Consider the following 15,496-nt stretch of genomic DNA (forward strand, 5'->3'; position numbering starts at 1 on the left):
CGATGGTCTCGCCACCCAATTATTTTACACTGCCTCCGTCCCAACATTGATAACATGACTGGATTGAGCAGTAAAATCCAGTTGCATGGCTTTGGATCATTGTCCAGGCTTCCAAATTCTGAATCCAAAAATTATAATCAACATGCTACTATGTTAAATGCAACTGAAAAATCACAACTGTGTTATTTGCTTACAAATGCACACTAACATCCAAATATTTGCAGAATTTTATGTTCTTATTTCAGGTTTCCAGTTTTTATTATTAACATTATCATTTGAACATACCTTCCCTAGCAAAGATAATTTCAATATCTGCCGTCATAGTATCTGACTTTCGAAACGATAGCGGAGTAACATCACTCCAATGTTTGAAACCTCGTCTCAAAACTTCATCCACGGTGGCCTCTGACAAGTCTCTTGTATATTGCTCTACCCTGTGTTAAAAACAAAATCAAATATATTGCAATTGTTTACAAATTTTGAAACGATGTGCTGTTTGTATGTTTCTGAGATCAATGTCTGGTCTTCTGAAAACACCTCATGTAACCTGCTCCAGTCACTCCTGCTGTGACACACACTCGTATTAGAACATTAGCCGGGCTGAAGGGGAAGACACTGTATAAAAGCCACTGAGTAAGAATGCAAAAGAATTCTGAACTAGTTCCTGATTCAGAGAGTAAGTTGCGAATAATGCAACATGGTACTACCATTCCAGGCCAACATGATGATCCATCTGCGACTGTTGGTGTTTATTGCTTTGATAATTGCAATTGTATTTTCCTTTTAGAAGTGATACTACCACTTTGTTTTGACCACTTTTTTAAAAGGGTTGTGTTGATAGTTGGCATCATAACTTACTAGTGCACCTCCTCATCCCCCAGTTAGTTAGCACTGCTGCCTCACAGCGCCAGAGACCCAGGTTCAATTCCCGCCTCAGGCAACTGTCTGCGTGGAGTTTGCACATTCTCCCCGTGTCTGTGTGGGTTTCCTCCAGGTGCTCTGGTTTCCTCCCACAGTCCAAAAATGTGCAGATTAGGTGAATTGGCCATGCTAAATTGTCCATGGTGTTAGGTGTAGGCGAATGGGTCTGGGTGGGTTGCGCTTCGGCAGGTCGGTGTGGACTTGTTGGGTCGAAGGGCCTGTTTCCATGCTGTAAGTAATCTAAACAGTTATGATGCACAGTATAGTTACAGATAACTTGCTGATTGAATGTCGTTAATGGTATGGAGAGTTTATTGCCATTTAATAGGAGACCTGAAAATTTTGCATTTCACTCATCAAGTATCATCAACATGTGCATTACTCTACCTTGTGGTAGCATTGACCACAAATGCAGTCCTCTAATTCCTTCAATCATTAGTGGTTGACCCTAATGACTCATTCCTCGAGGGATCAATCCATACATGTGATCTGGAGGCTCAACAAAAGCACTTTAGAAATTCATTTGCAATGTGTGCCAATCAGCATGCCATATTTTGAGGCATCTATAAGTGAAACTACACTGCACTTACTTATTGTTGGATAACTGTCTGATTAAGCTGATGAACGTGATGCAGACCAGTGCCTCCTGCAGCAAACTATTAGAGCCTAGTCTCTAAACTCAGGCAGAACTCACTAGGTGTTTGGAAGTCCAGTGATTTTACTATTTATGAACTCAATGTCGTCTGTTCAGAAATCTTCCATTATAGGTTGTATTATTGACTTCAATAAATCTGATCATTTATTAGTGGGTGGCATGGTGGCTCAGTGGTTAGCACTGCTGCCTCACAGAACCAGGGTGCTAGGTTCAATTCTGGCCTTGGAAAACTGTCTCTGTGGAGATTGCACATTCTCTGGATGCTCCGGTTTCCTCCCACAATCCAAAGATGTGCAGGTCAGGTGAATTGGCTGTGCTAAATTGCCCGTAGTGTTAGGTGCATTAGTCAGAGGTTGGTGTGGACTGAAGGGCCTGTTTCCACTCGTATGGAATCTAATCTTATGGTCAAATTTAAGGAAATTATAGTCATAAAATTCCAACTGATTCGCTGATGATTCTCTCCCTGACCAAGTAGAGACTTAATGCAGGCATACACTCATACTAATTTTGGAATATTCCTATCCTAGGAACAGATCAGGATCATTGATTGCATTGCATCTTCCACCATCTTATAAATTCAGCTGTGGAAAGGAAAACCTATAGTTAACCTTCATTATCCACCACCAATTAATGCCTTAAATAACAATTAACAACCACTTAAATTAACAACCACTTAAATTAACAGTCACGTGATCCACTCTGGACTGAATTTTCTTCACATCAGACTGAAGGAGAAAGAGCTGACCTACTTGACTGGGCACGCTGGCAGTTTCGATTGGGGTAGAATCCCTAAATTAGTATTAAAACACCAAGGGATCCTCTTGCTTTCATGGATAGCCTCTGAGAGTTGGCTAGCTGCACTTGATAGCGACACTTCTACTACCCCTCTACCTGTGAACTCCAACTCTAGAAAACCCCTCCCCCCCCCCTCCCCAAACAATACTTACCTTCTTCAGTGGTTGTCCTCCACCTGGGGTTCCTGGTGGCAGTGTCCAAGGAGCACTGCTGCTGAGTTCTGGAATTTCTGGCCTCTGATTAACCTACTTACTTCAGACAGGACGTCCAAGTCTGATTGTGTAACTCCAGTAAAAATGCTGCCAGATATTCATCAGCAGCCGAACTGATTTGACACACATTCTGAGCAAGAAAGGCTGCTGGTCAGGTTCATGTGGCACAATGTTAGTGTCCCTACCTCTGAGCCATGATCCCTGGGTTCAAGTCTGATCTGCTTCAGAGGATCGTAATTACTAAATGTATTGATTAGAAAAATATCTAGGCTATGTGTTTCCCTCTGGTAAACGTTTCCATTTTAGAATTTAGTACAAATATGCAAAATTTCCAAAACCATGTGTGATTAATAAGATTTGGGTGAGGATGTCCATGAATCACAAAAAGCTAACAAGTCAGTTCGTTGGGCAAGGCGAATGGAAGGCTGGCTTTTGTTTTGAAGGAAATGGATAGGAAAAGTAGGAAGGTTTGCTAAAATGAAACAAGGTACTAGTCAGACCACAGCTGAGATACTGTAGACAGTTTAAAACCCCTTATCAAAGGAAAGATACACTGGCATTGGAGGCAGTCTGGAGAATGTTCACTAGGCTGATACCAGATATGAAGGGACTGTCTAATGAGAAGATGAAACCTTATTGAAACATACAATATTCTTTGATAGCTCAACAGGATACATGCAGCAAGTTCTGAGGGTCACCAGACCTGAAATGTTAACTCTGATTTCTCTTCACAGATGCTGACAGACCTGCTGAGCTTTTCCAGCAACTTCTGGTTTGGTATTTGTAGAAAGATTGTTCCTCCTCGTGGGATAGTCTAGGACCAGGAGGCATAATCTTAGAATAAGGGGTTGTACATTTAAGATGCAAATAAGGAGGAATTTCTTCTCTTTGCGGGTTGTGAATATGTGGAATTCTTTCCCACATAGAGCTGTCAAGGCGAGGCTATGAGGCATAGTCATCGCTCAGATAGACAGATTTTTAATCAATAAGAGAGTTCAGGGTTGTGGGAAAAGGCAGGGAAGTGGAGTTAAAGATTGTTAGATCAACCACGATTTCATTGGTTGTGGAGCAAACTCAATGGACCTATTTCTAGTCCTATGTCTTGTGGTTTTATGGTGAGGAAGTCATAACAGCAGCAAAATAATTCAAGGCAAGCATCATCTTAACAGTCACCACCAGAACTATCCTTGGTCCACAAAGCATTTTGAGGGTGTGGATTCATGAACTTGCCCAGTTCTGTCACAGCCTCACTCAAAGATTATTGTCCTATCATACTGGTTTTGACATGTGCAAGGTATTATTATTTTGGCTTGCGTATTACACATCTGGGACAGTGAGGAAAGGATGGCTAAATCTTGAGCAACCAACATTCTCAATGTGCATGATCTTTCTGATTGGCCTTGCTCTCCTTATATTTAGTAGAGAGAGTGGTTTGCTGTTGAAATATAATGAATTCTGTGGTAGTTCTGGTCATTATGTGTGCATTTGTCTTGCTTAGTGTGAAAATTTTAACAAATTAATGCTACTAAATGAATAGGGCATATCACTTAAACAAGATCTATACCTGTAGGTGAGTTCCTTCTTGTTAAACTTAGGTTTGCCAGGAAAAAAAGAGAACGTCTCGAAGTCAGTTACTCCACAACGAGGGACTCCATTTGATTTAAATGTTCCATTGACAGGCTTCCTGGTTACCTGAAGTTGATATGCAGTCTGTTTTACCTAGATGCAAGAAACAGGTGTATTTTTCAGTGATACTCAAATTTTTATTTTTGCATTAGCAACAGCAACATTAGCAAACCAATGCTAAGGATCATAAAGTACATGACTTTGAAAAGTGTAATTTTGGAGATGTAATTCTGTTACTGGGTGACTAATTAATGGTAAACAGACATTCTCCCACATTTTATTTAAATAATCATTTCATATTTTCTTAAATGCCTCATTTGAACTTAACTGTACCATCCTTCAGGCAGTGTCTTCCAGACCCGAGTCACTTGTACGATAAAGGATTTTCTCACAACACATTTTCTCCTTTTGCATATCGCACTAAATTTTTGCCCGTTTGTTCTTAATCTTTGTATGAGTTGGAACAGTTTGCCCAATGTAGTCTAACGGACTCCCTTATGACTTTGAAAACTCCAATCACAGCTGCTCTTAGCCTTCTCATCTCGAAGGAAACAAGTCCCAATTTCTCTCATCTCTCCTGGAAGTAGAAGTTCTGTTTGATAGCTATGAGGCACAGGGGCCAGGTCTACAGTGCACAGTTTCAACAGAGTATTGAACTCAGACATTTACTAAATGATGGAATTTCCTGTGTTTTAAAAGTTGATTTTATTAAAACTGTACTGTGTTGCATTTAGCATGAAGTCACTAAGTTTATCTTTGATGTTGGGAAACTTCTATAAACAAAATACGTGACAAAATTAATATCCTAATGGGACAAATGTGAGTTGATTCAGAAAAGTCAGCATGTATTCTGGAGAGAAATATTATGTTTAATTAAATTACTAGAAAATTTGAAGGCTATGACAAGATTGAAAAGGAAAAAAAAAGCTGTTCATATTAGCTGATGACAGAAGGATGAGGGAATGAAGATTTACATTTTTGAGTAGGGATATCTCGAGAACTTTTTGAATGCAGAGAGTGGTTAAGACCTGCAACTTGCTGGCTACCACTTGGGAAGCAGAAATACTGAGGTAATTTAAATGAAAACTTGGAAAACAGAAATAGATAATAATTATACAGGGATAGAGCAGGGAGATGGTACTGATTGGCTTTTTGTAAGGAGAGTTTGTATAAACATCATGGGCTAATTGGCCTCCTTCTGTGCCATAATGACTTTAAGATTATAACTTTATACGTCCAATTTGCAAAACTAGAATTTCTGAGCAGTGGGACAGTTGATCATCCAATCTACTGGAACCTCCCAGAATCCAGTGAGTTTTGGAATATTTCACCCAATGCTCCATAATCTCTTCAACCCATTGGGTGCCAGCCATCAGAATCTGGTGACTTGTCTTCCTATAGTCCAATTGGTTTGTAAAATACTTTGTCCCGTGTAGTGGAAACTGTTCCAAGATCTTCTCTTCCATTAGTATCTTACTTATCTGTTATCTTTGTGTTATGACATGGAGTAAATCCCTCTGCTAATTTAATCCAGCCACACAGAAAAATTTCACCTCACGCCATAATCTGTTAAATTCGAGCCGAAAAGAACTATCCCAGCGGTCACTATTTAAAGTAAAAATTAACAATTTTATTCTATAAGTCCAATAGAGAATATTGAAACCAACAACTATATACAATCCTTTCTCTTAAACCTATCTTTTACCTCCCATTCCACAATACTGGTCCGATAAAAAAATCCTGATTAAGATTTACAAAAAGAAAATCACACTTCAAAAGCCAGTCAGCTTTGTTGATTCTCCTTTGAAGATTTTTCTTTAGGTTGGTTTCGATATTCTGCTGCGCAAACTTCTGATAGACATGTACCTTTCAGAGAGCTCTTCAACTTGCAGCCTATATTTGTGAATATCCTTGACAGTTCTTCTAACTATTCAAAATGTCTGGTTTTATAGCCCAAAACATCAGATCATTTCATTCATTTTAATATTATCAAAATACTAAATTCAAATTTGATTGAATTTTGGTATCTTGAAGTATAATTTAAATTGTTTGGCCAAATTTGAATTTCTTTTTGTTCCATGGCAATCATCTGCAGCTATTTGTTTCAACCAAGTGTTACATTCTTACTTTGTTCAGGGCTCTCTGTGCTTTGGCAGTCCTTGCTAGCTTTTCTACTCCCTTAAAGGTACAGTACACCGCTACACCTTCATAACATTTGGGATGTTTATGATGTCCACCACTGTGGCGAAGTGAAATATTGCTTTGAACTAGCTGTGATTTCTCTGTTCTCAACTTCCTAGTGCATCTTTCAAGAGTTCCATACCTTATTACTCTTCCTGTATACCCATAGAAGCTCTTAATGTGTGATTTTACATTTCTTACCAATTTACTTTCACAACCAATTTCTCCTTCTTTATTAAGTTTATAGTTAGTCCACTGCTGGTTATTCAAAACATTCCAAATCTCTGGCCTAGTATTAGTTTTTGTCCCTTCTTATGTTTTGGTCTTTCTTCATCTTTGTCAATGATAAGTGGTTCATCTTTCTCATTGAGTCCTTCTGTTTGACCAGGACAAATTTTTGCTAAGCATTCTGAAATATCTGTTAAAATGTCTGCTATTGCTCAACCTGTGAATTTTCTCCTGATCTATTTTCCCAGCTCACTTTGAGATAACTCCTTCTCACTATCTCTGGAATTGCTCAAAGTTAAGTTGAGGACATTGGCTTAAAAACCTGAGTTGCTCATCCTCAAACTGAATTTGAAATTTTACCATGTTGTGATCTTTAACAATTCTATCATTTATTAATGCTATCTCATTGCACATTACTAGACCTATGATAGCCTGTTTCAGATAGGTTCAGCAATGTACTACTCTTAAAAAATTGCTGGTGCACTCTACAAATTCCTTATTACTCTTGTCTAGTCAGTCTGCATATTTAAGTCACACTTTGTACTGGAGCACACTCTTACATACTTCCATATTTATCCAGATTCAGATTTTGTTTTGCATTGAAGCAATTCTTCACACGCCTATAGGCAATTCCCAGCTAGGACTTCTTTTCTTTGCCTTTCTTTGTTTCCGCCCAGACTGATTCCACAACCTGATCTGTTGCATTTATATGATTCACCACCACATTGATACCAACCATTACTAAAAATGCTACCCAGCCTCCCTTTCCTTTTTTGCCGATTTTTCCAGAATGAAAGAGCATAGCTCTGGGAAAAGCACAGCAGGTGAGGCACCATCCAAGGAGCAGGTGAGTCAATGTTTCAGGCATAAGCCCTTCATCAGGAATGTGGAAGGGGAAGGGAGCTGTGAGATAAATAGTGGGGTGGAGTGGGGCTGGGGGAAGGTAGCTGGTAAGGCAATAGTTGGATGCAGGTGGGGGGTAATTGGGATAGGTCGGTGGGGAGGGTGGAGCGGGTAAGTGGGCAGGAAGATGGACAGGTAGGACAGTTCAAGAGCATAGTGCTGAGTTGGATCTGGGATGAGATGAGGGGAGACATGATTTCTGAATATTCAGTTCCTGGTTTTAGTCACCCTGTAACCATGTATTCATAATCATTATCAAACTTGTAATTTATTTCTATTTGTCTTGTCAATGTGTTATTCTTGTTACAAACGCTGCACGCATTAAAATAGAGAGCTGCAAACTCTGACTTTTTAACCATTATTTCTCTCTCTGGTCTCAATTTCTACCTCACGTTTCTGCATATATTTTCTACTCCTTCCCTTAAGACATTATCACTCAACTTTTCACTATGCTGCAGCTCTGCTCTCTTGTTTCTTTTTGATTTTTCAAGCTTTTCTACAATTGAACTGTTTTCTCTCTTAAAATTAGTTTAAAGCTGCATCTACAATCCTAGTTTTACAATTTGTCAGGACTCTGGACCCAGCATGGTTCAAATGCAGCCTGTTTCCATGGAACAGCTGTCTTTTTCACCAGTACAGGTGCTGGTGAGTCATGAATTGGAACCCATTTCTCCCATCCTACTCCTTAAACCATGCATTGATCTCCCTTCTCTTGTTTATCATATGACAGCTGACACATAGCTGAGGTTGTAATCCAATGATTATCACCTTTGTGGTTCTGCCTTTTCATTTATCTCTGAACCGCCGATAATCTCTCAGCAAAATTTCTTTCGTGGACCTACCAATATCATTGTTACCCTTATGGACTACAACAACTGAATCTTATCTCTCCACTCCAAGTTCCTGCCCAGCCCAGAACAGATGTCTTAAACACTGGCATCAGGTAGGCCTCACACTCTCTGTGACTCCCTGGCCTTGCTGCTATTCCCCTAACTATGCTGTCACTTACTACAGCAATCACATTCCTTTTTTTAATCCACCTCCACAACCCCTCAACAGTTATTGCTGTTCCCACTCTCTGTCACATTGTTTCAAAAACATGCTGTCTCCTGCTCTTAATGTAGCTGCTGTAACCACACATGTAGATGCTTTAGAAAGAGGGTGCAGAGGAGGTTTACCAGGAAGCTGCCTGGATTGGAGGGCATGTCTTATGAAGAGAGGTTGAGTGAACTAGAGCTTTTCACTCTGGAGAGAAGAAGGAAGAGAGGTGATTTGATAGAGATGTACAAGGTAATGAGAGGCATAGAGAGAGTAGATAGCCAGAGACTTTTTCTCCAGGGCTGTCATGAGGGGCTATAATTTGCCTGGTTTCAGAAGATGCTGAACACAGTTTCTCTTCAGCTTATTCAGGCTCTCTCCTTCTCTTCATGAAGCTGACTTCTCTGATTTACAATATTTATGCTTTTGGACTCAAATCATTCTCCTAGTTATAGAAATAGAACAGTTCACCACAGTACAGGCCTTTCAGCCCACGATGTGGTCCCGAGCATTTATTTAAATCTAAGATTACCCCATCCTACACACCCCTCAATTTACCGCCATCCATGGGCTTGTTGCTTAAATATCCCTCATGTCTCTGACTCTACTATTACCACTGGCAGTGCATTCCACACACCCACCAATCTCTGTGTAAAATAACTACCTCTGACATTTCCCATATATCTTCCTCCAATCATCTTAAAATTATAGCCCTTCATGACAGCCCTGGAGAAAAGTCTCTGGCTATCTATTCTGTCTATGTCTCTCATTACCTTGTACATCTCTATCAAATCACCTCTCTTCCTTCTTCTCTCCAGAGTGAAAAGCTCTAGTTCACTCAACCTCTCTTCATAAGACATGCCCTCCAATCCAGGCAGCTTCCTGGTAAACCTCCTCTGCACCCTCTTTCTAAAGCATCTACATCCTTCCCACAATGAGGTGACCAGAATTGGACACAATATTCCAAGTGTGGTCTAACCAGGATTTTATAGAGCTGCAGCAAAACCTCGCAGCTCTTAAACTCTATCCCCCTGTTAATGAAAGCCAAAACACCATATATCTTCTGAACAACTCTATCAACTTGGGTGGCAACTTTGAGAGATCTATATATGTGGACCCCAAAATTTATTGTTCCTTCACACTGTCAAGAATCCTATCTTTAACCCTGTATTTAGCATTCAAATTCAACCTTCCAACATGAATCACTTCGCATTTATCCAGATTGAGCTCCATCTGCCACTTCTCAGCCCAGCTCTGCATCCTGTCAATGACTTATTGTAGCCTGCAATAGCCCTCGACACTATTTACAACACCATTGACCTTTGTCAAAAAATGTGGTTCTAGAAAAGCACAACCAGTCAGGTAGCGTCCGAGGAGCAGGAGAGTTGACATTTCTCAAAACGTTGATTCTCCTGCTCCTCGGATGCTGTCTGACCTGCTGTGCTTTTCCAGCACCACATTCTTGACTCTGATCTCCAGCATCTGCAGAGCTCCCTTTCTACCACTGTCCTTTGTGTCATCGTACTAACCCATCCTTCCACTTCTTCATCTAAGTCATTTATAAAAACTACAAAGAGCAGACGCCCAAGAACAGAGCCTTGCAGGACACCACTGGTCACCGACCTCCAGCAAGAATACTTTCTACCCACTGCCGGTCACTGTCTTCCTTTGGCCAGCCAATTCTGTATGCAGAGAGCCAAATTTCCCTGGATCCCATACGCCCTAACTTTCTGAATGAAAGTTACGTCAGTTATGTCTGAAGAAAAGTCTTATCAGTCTTGAAACATTAACTCTGCTTTGTTTTCATAAATACTACCAGATCTGCTGAGTTTCTCCAGGAAAATCAGTTTCTTTTTCAGATTTTGCTTTCTTTATTGATTGATCTCACCTGCTCTGCAGCAAAGGCTCTGATTCGCTTACTATACGCGTGTTTTTAAGAGTCTTCAAGCTAACCACTTCGCTCAATCCTCTCAGTGATGCTGACTGACTGCAGTGGTCCTCATCTTGTTCAACTTTAATAATGGACTTAACTCTAGATTTGCCAGCCTTTAGTACTTCATGGAATATTATAATCAGCAATATTTATGCAAAACATGAAAAGAAACAGAAATAGAACAAATCAAAAAAATATTCAGGTTAATCATAATCATCTGCTACACTTACATTTCTGAAAAAAGGATGTCTTTAAATATTTTATCTATCAAACAAGAATATTTAGGTTGAGTTATTTCCATACCTCGGGAGTTTTTGTAACTGTCTCGTCTTTAGACAATGGAAGTGCATCTGAAGGTATGGTTTGAAAGCCCAGTTCAAGTGCAATGGTGAGACAAAAATACACAGCCTTCATTTTGGTTGTTTACTGTGTTGTAAACAGCCTCAAGATAAAAGGCACAATACATTGTCTATCTTTATATAGAGCCAGAATATTAATCAACACTATGACTCAGATGAGAAATTCATACCTTGGAGTAATCATTGCTGAGGTGTTGGGAAAATATTTTCTGATGTGTGGTTGCATAACATAAATTCTGTAAATTCTTTTCTGTTTAACTGGAAAGCAGGAAGTAAAAAAAAACTAGAACCGAAGTAATATTTTATATTATAAAGAATTAGATAAACAGCAGACAAAATAGATTGCATGTAATGTTCTACAAACCCATATAGCTATGACATTTTCAGCTCTGGACTCAAATGAAAACTAATATAAACATTAGTTTACATGTTATTTTATGATGTTTGTTGGGTAACTCTCTCTGACATTGAACAAATATATATACACGAAACAACATTCAGGAACACATCCACCAATAAATCATCAGGAATAACAACACACATTCATCGAGTACTTTTAACTTAGTACATCAGAATGAGGAGCAGGAGTAGGCCGCCTGACCCCTCGAGCCTGCTCTGCCATTCAATAGGATCAGGGCTGATCTTTTTATGGACTCAGCTCCACTTACCAGCCCTCTCACCGTAACCCTTAATTCCTTTATTGTTCAATATTGTTCCTTAGCTTTAAAAACATTCAATGAGGAAGCTGCAACTACTTCACTGGGCAGGGAATTCCACAGATTCACAACCCTCTGGGTGAAGGTGTTCCTTCTCAATTCAGACCCTTGTTTGCTATTTTGAGGCTATGTCGTCTTGTCCTAGTTTCTCCTGTCAGTGGAAACATCCTCTCTATGTCTATCTTATCTATTCCCTTCATAATTTTATACGTTTCTATAAAATTCCCCCTCATTCTTCTGAATTCCAGTGAATATAATCCCAGTCTACTCAGTCTCTCCTCATAAGCCAACCCCCTCAACTCCGGAATTAACACAGTCAACCTCCTCCTCACCCCCTTCTAGTGCCAGGACATCCTTTCTCAAGTAAGTAACACATCCTATGGCTTTTCAAAAGAGTAGTATACAAGTCAGGTTTCTAGCCACATCAGAAAATATAAGGAAAAGGAGCTAAACGTGTGTTTAAAAGGAGTTGCTGTTTGAGACCATAATCGAAGAGTAGGAGGAAGATAAATAGACAGAGAAGATTAGAGAAGAAATTCCAGAGTTCAGGACTTAAGCAGCTGCCAGTGGTGCCAGTATGCTTTTCTGCAGGAGCCAGTGGAACTACAGGTCATGCACAAGGAAGGCCTGTGCACCATCAGACGAATCCGTTTGATTTATCTGTCTGATTTTAAACTTCAGACTTGCTACTATTTTGAAATGCCCTCTTCATTTCTGACCTGCCTCTGTCTTGCTCACCTTTCACTGCTGCAATTACTTAGTCCTTAGACCCCTCTGTTGGGTCAGCAACTTCGAGATTGCAAGTGATCTGTGAGGAGGCTGTCTCTTTTATAATCGTTGAGTTAATCCCACAGTCAGCAATCAAGACATCTGCTGTGGGGAAAATCACTAGCTTTGGAGTCAGAGTCAGGGTTCAATGACAGAGTTTATTTTACAAGGAAATCCCGGAGCTCCAGGGGACAGAGAGACACCAACGGCACACTGAGCAGCTGCGAGTCTTCTCTCAACCCAGAGCGCATGTCAAGATACTTTTATGCATTTTGTGATACAATAGGTCAGTGATGAGGTTATTGTCTCTGTAAGATAGTTTATTTCTTGTAAACATTGCAGAATCATTTATAGTTTCGATGCAGTCATTGTCAGTTCCAGCACAGCCTTTGTTAATTCAGTCCTGTGTAATCAATGGTGAGCCTGTAGCTCCCATCATGTTTTATTACTGGCCACATTGGGAAATTGGTTGTACTTGTGGTTGCTGTCGGGATTCCCTGTTTCACTAGTCCTTGTACTATCTCCACAACTGCTTCGGGTTTTATTGGGTATTGCTGGTGGGGCTTATGCTCGGTCTGGGAACCCTTATTGGGTCGATGTTTACTCGATCTGTATTTAACTTTGTTTCTGTCCATGCTCCATGGACGAAGGCGCAGATGGCTCTGAATCTCCCCTTTTCAAGGTACCAGTCCCGACTGGTGGCTGTAGTCTCTTTAATAGTTTCAAGGTGACTTGTAAATTTCCCAATCTCAGTCTTCCGACCATCCTGACTGGGCCAAATCAATCTCCCTTTTGTACAATCGATTAGAACATTATATTCTCTCATGAGATCATTGCCCATTATGGCGCCCTCGTTATTTTGGCACACATAGAATCTCATGGGGATATATATGTTATTTATTTCTACGAGGGTGGTTTTACTTCGGTAAGCTGGTGTTTTATCCCCTTCTACCCCAGTTAAGAGAATTATTTTATTTGTGTGGGGTAAGAGTAAGTTTGTGATGGATACGGCTGCTCTTGTGTCTACTAGCATCTCACATTTCCTCCCTCCGATGACTGCGGTTATGTAAATGCTCCCATCTCCCTCACCCTCACCAATGGGGGCAGCTGGTTGTCAGCTCTGCTGACCTCAGGATCCCCGTGGTTCTGTGGTGTTCTGGGTGGTGTTTGGGGGTGCCCCATGCTTTTCTCTGCACACTGCTTCTATGTGTCCTATTCTTTGGCAGTGGCTGCAGTATTTTACATTGTTCCCTGCTCTATTCCCTGCTCATAGGGCCCTACATTCTCCAGCAATGTGTCCCTGCCAGCTACAGTTGTGGGAGGATCGTTTCATTATACTCTCGCCTCCATTCCGGTCGGCTGCGGTGTCAGGTCTTGCCTTTGTTGCGGGAGCACAGAATAAACCGCTCTTGAAAACACGTTACCATCATACCTTCCACTTTAAAATAAAAGAACCATCAATGGAATATGCCTATAATCTTCACACTAAACCTAAGCATGCAACCATTCATCCCACAGTCCACCTCATTTCTTCTGCCACTGAATGCCTTCATCCTCCTTCATCATAATCATGACAGTACGTTAGCAATCACATTCTCTCATCCTGCCACGTTTACAATTTTTAAATTGAATGGCTATAACAATAAACTCCATCTAAGCAGTCTCGTATTTTTATTCTTAAGTTTTTCCAAACATGTTAAGGGGATATGATCAGTATAAGATCTCAGTCTCAGATACATTACTGACAACTTAACTGTTGAAATGTTACAACACCAACACCAAACTCAATGTTTATTTCTTGACGGTGGAATATTTCTTTTGATAAACAGTCATCTTTCAGAAAAAAAAATCCAGGAAGTCTCTTTATATTTTTGTTGCATTCTTGTAAGATTACAGCACCCACACTCACATCACACAGGTGGATAAATCCCGGACCGGATGGGATCTATCCCAGGTGACTGAGGGAGATGAGAGAGGAAATAGCTGGGGCCCTGACAGATATCTTTGTGGCATCCATAAATACAGGTGAGGTGCCGGAGGACTGGAGGGTTGCTCATGTCGTCCCCCTATAGAAGAAGGGTAGTAGGATATTCCGGGTAACTACAGACCAGTGGTGGGAAAGTTGCTGGAGAAGTTGCTGAGGGATAAAATTTATTTGTATTTGGAAAAGAATGAGCTTATCAATGATAGGCAACATGGTTTTGTGCGGGGGAGATCGTGCCTTACCAACTTAATAGAGTTCTTTGAGGAAGTGACCAAGTTGATAGATGAAGGAAGGTCTGCTGATGTCACATACATGGACTTTAGTAAGGCGTTTGATAAGGTTCCCCATGGTAGACTCATGGAGAAAGTGAAGTCACATGGTGTGCAGGGTGTTCTAGCTAGGTGGATAAAGAACTGGTTGAGCAACAGGAGACAGAGAGTAGTAGTTGAAGGGAGTTTCTCAAAATGGAGAAAGGTGACCAGTGGTGTTCCACAGGGATCAGTGTTGGGGCCACTGTTGTTTGTGATATACATAAATGATCTGGAAGAGGGCACTGTTGGTCTGATCAGTAAGTTTGCAGGTGACACGAAGATTGGTGGAGTAGCAGAAAGCATAAGGGATTGTCAAAGAACGCAGGACAATATAGATAGACTGGAGAGTTGGGTGGAGAAGTGGCAGATGGTGTTCAATCCAGGCAAATGTGAGTTGATGCATTTTGGGAAGTCTAATTCTAGAGCGAATTATACAGCAAATGGAAGAGCTGAAAATGTGTTGCTGGAAAAGCGCAGCAGGTCAGGCAGCATCCAAGGAGCAGGAGAATCGACGTTTCTGGCATGATCCCTTCTTCAGGAAGGATTGAAGAAGGGCTCATGCCCAAAACGTCGATTCTCCTGCTCCTTGGATGCTGCCTGACCTGCTGCGCTTTTCTAGCAACATATTTTCAGCTCTGATCTCCAGCATCTGCAGTTCTCACTTTCTCCTAGCAAATAGAAGAACCTTGGGAAAAGTTGATGAGCAGAGAGATCTGGGAGTTCAAGTCCATTGTACCCTGAAGGTTGCTGCACAGGTGGATAGACTGGTCAAGAAGGAATATAGTATGCTTGCCTTCATCAGACTGGGTATTGAGTATAAGAGCTGGCAGGTCATGTTAAAATTGTATAAGACATTGGTTCGGCCG

General features: G+C 40.7%; 1 protein-coding gene across 1 annotated transcript in view; it reads right to left on the bottom strand.

The window, feature by feature from the left end:
* The window catches only part of LOC122551103 (neutrophil collagenase-like), a 37,622-nt gene extending 26,708 nt beyond the window's left edge, over nt 1–10,914 (bottom strand). The window contains exons 1-3 of the mRNA XM_043692748.2: nt 10,796–10,914; nt 4,148–4,302; nt 286–434 (exon numbers count right to left, since the gene is read on the bottom strand). Coding sequence (XP_043548683.1) covers nt 286–434; nt 4,148–4,302; nt 10,796–10,906 — 415 coding nt within the window. The 5' untranslated portion in view covers nt 10,907–10,914. The remainder of the gene's footprint in view (nt 1–285; nt 435–4,147; nt 4,303–10,795) is intronic.
* Between the last annotated feature and the right edge of the window lie 4,582 nt (nt 10,915–15,496).

This window comes from Chiloscyllium plagiosum, unplaced genomic scaffold (assembly GCF_037043375.1).
Source record: "Chiloscyllium plagiosum isolate Xiang-an unplaced genomic scaffold, Cpla_swu_hap1 HiC_scaffold_6, whole genome shotgun sequence".
Taxonomy (NCBI): domain Eukaryota; kingdom Metazoa; phylum Chordata; class Chondrichthyes; order Orectolobiformes; family Hemiscylliidae; genus Chiloscyllium; species Chiloscyllium plagiosum.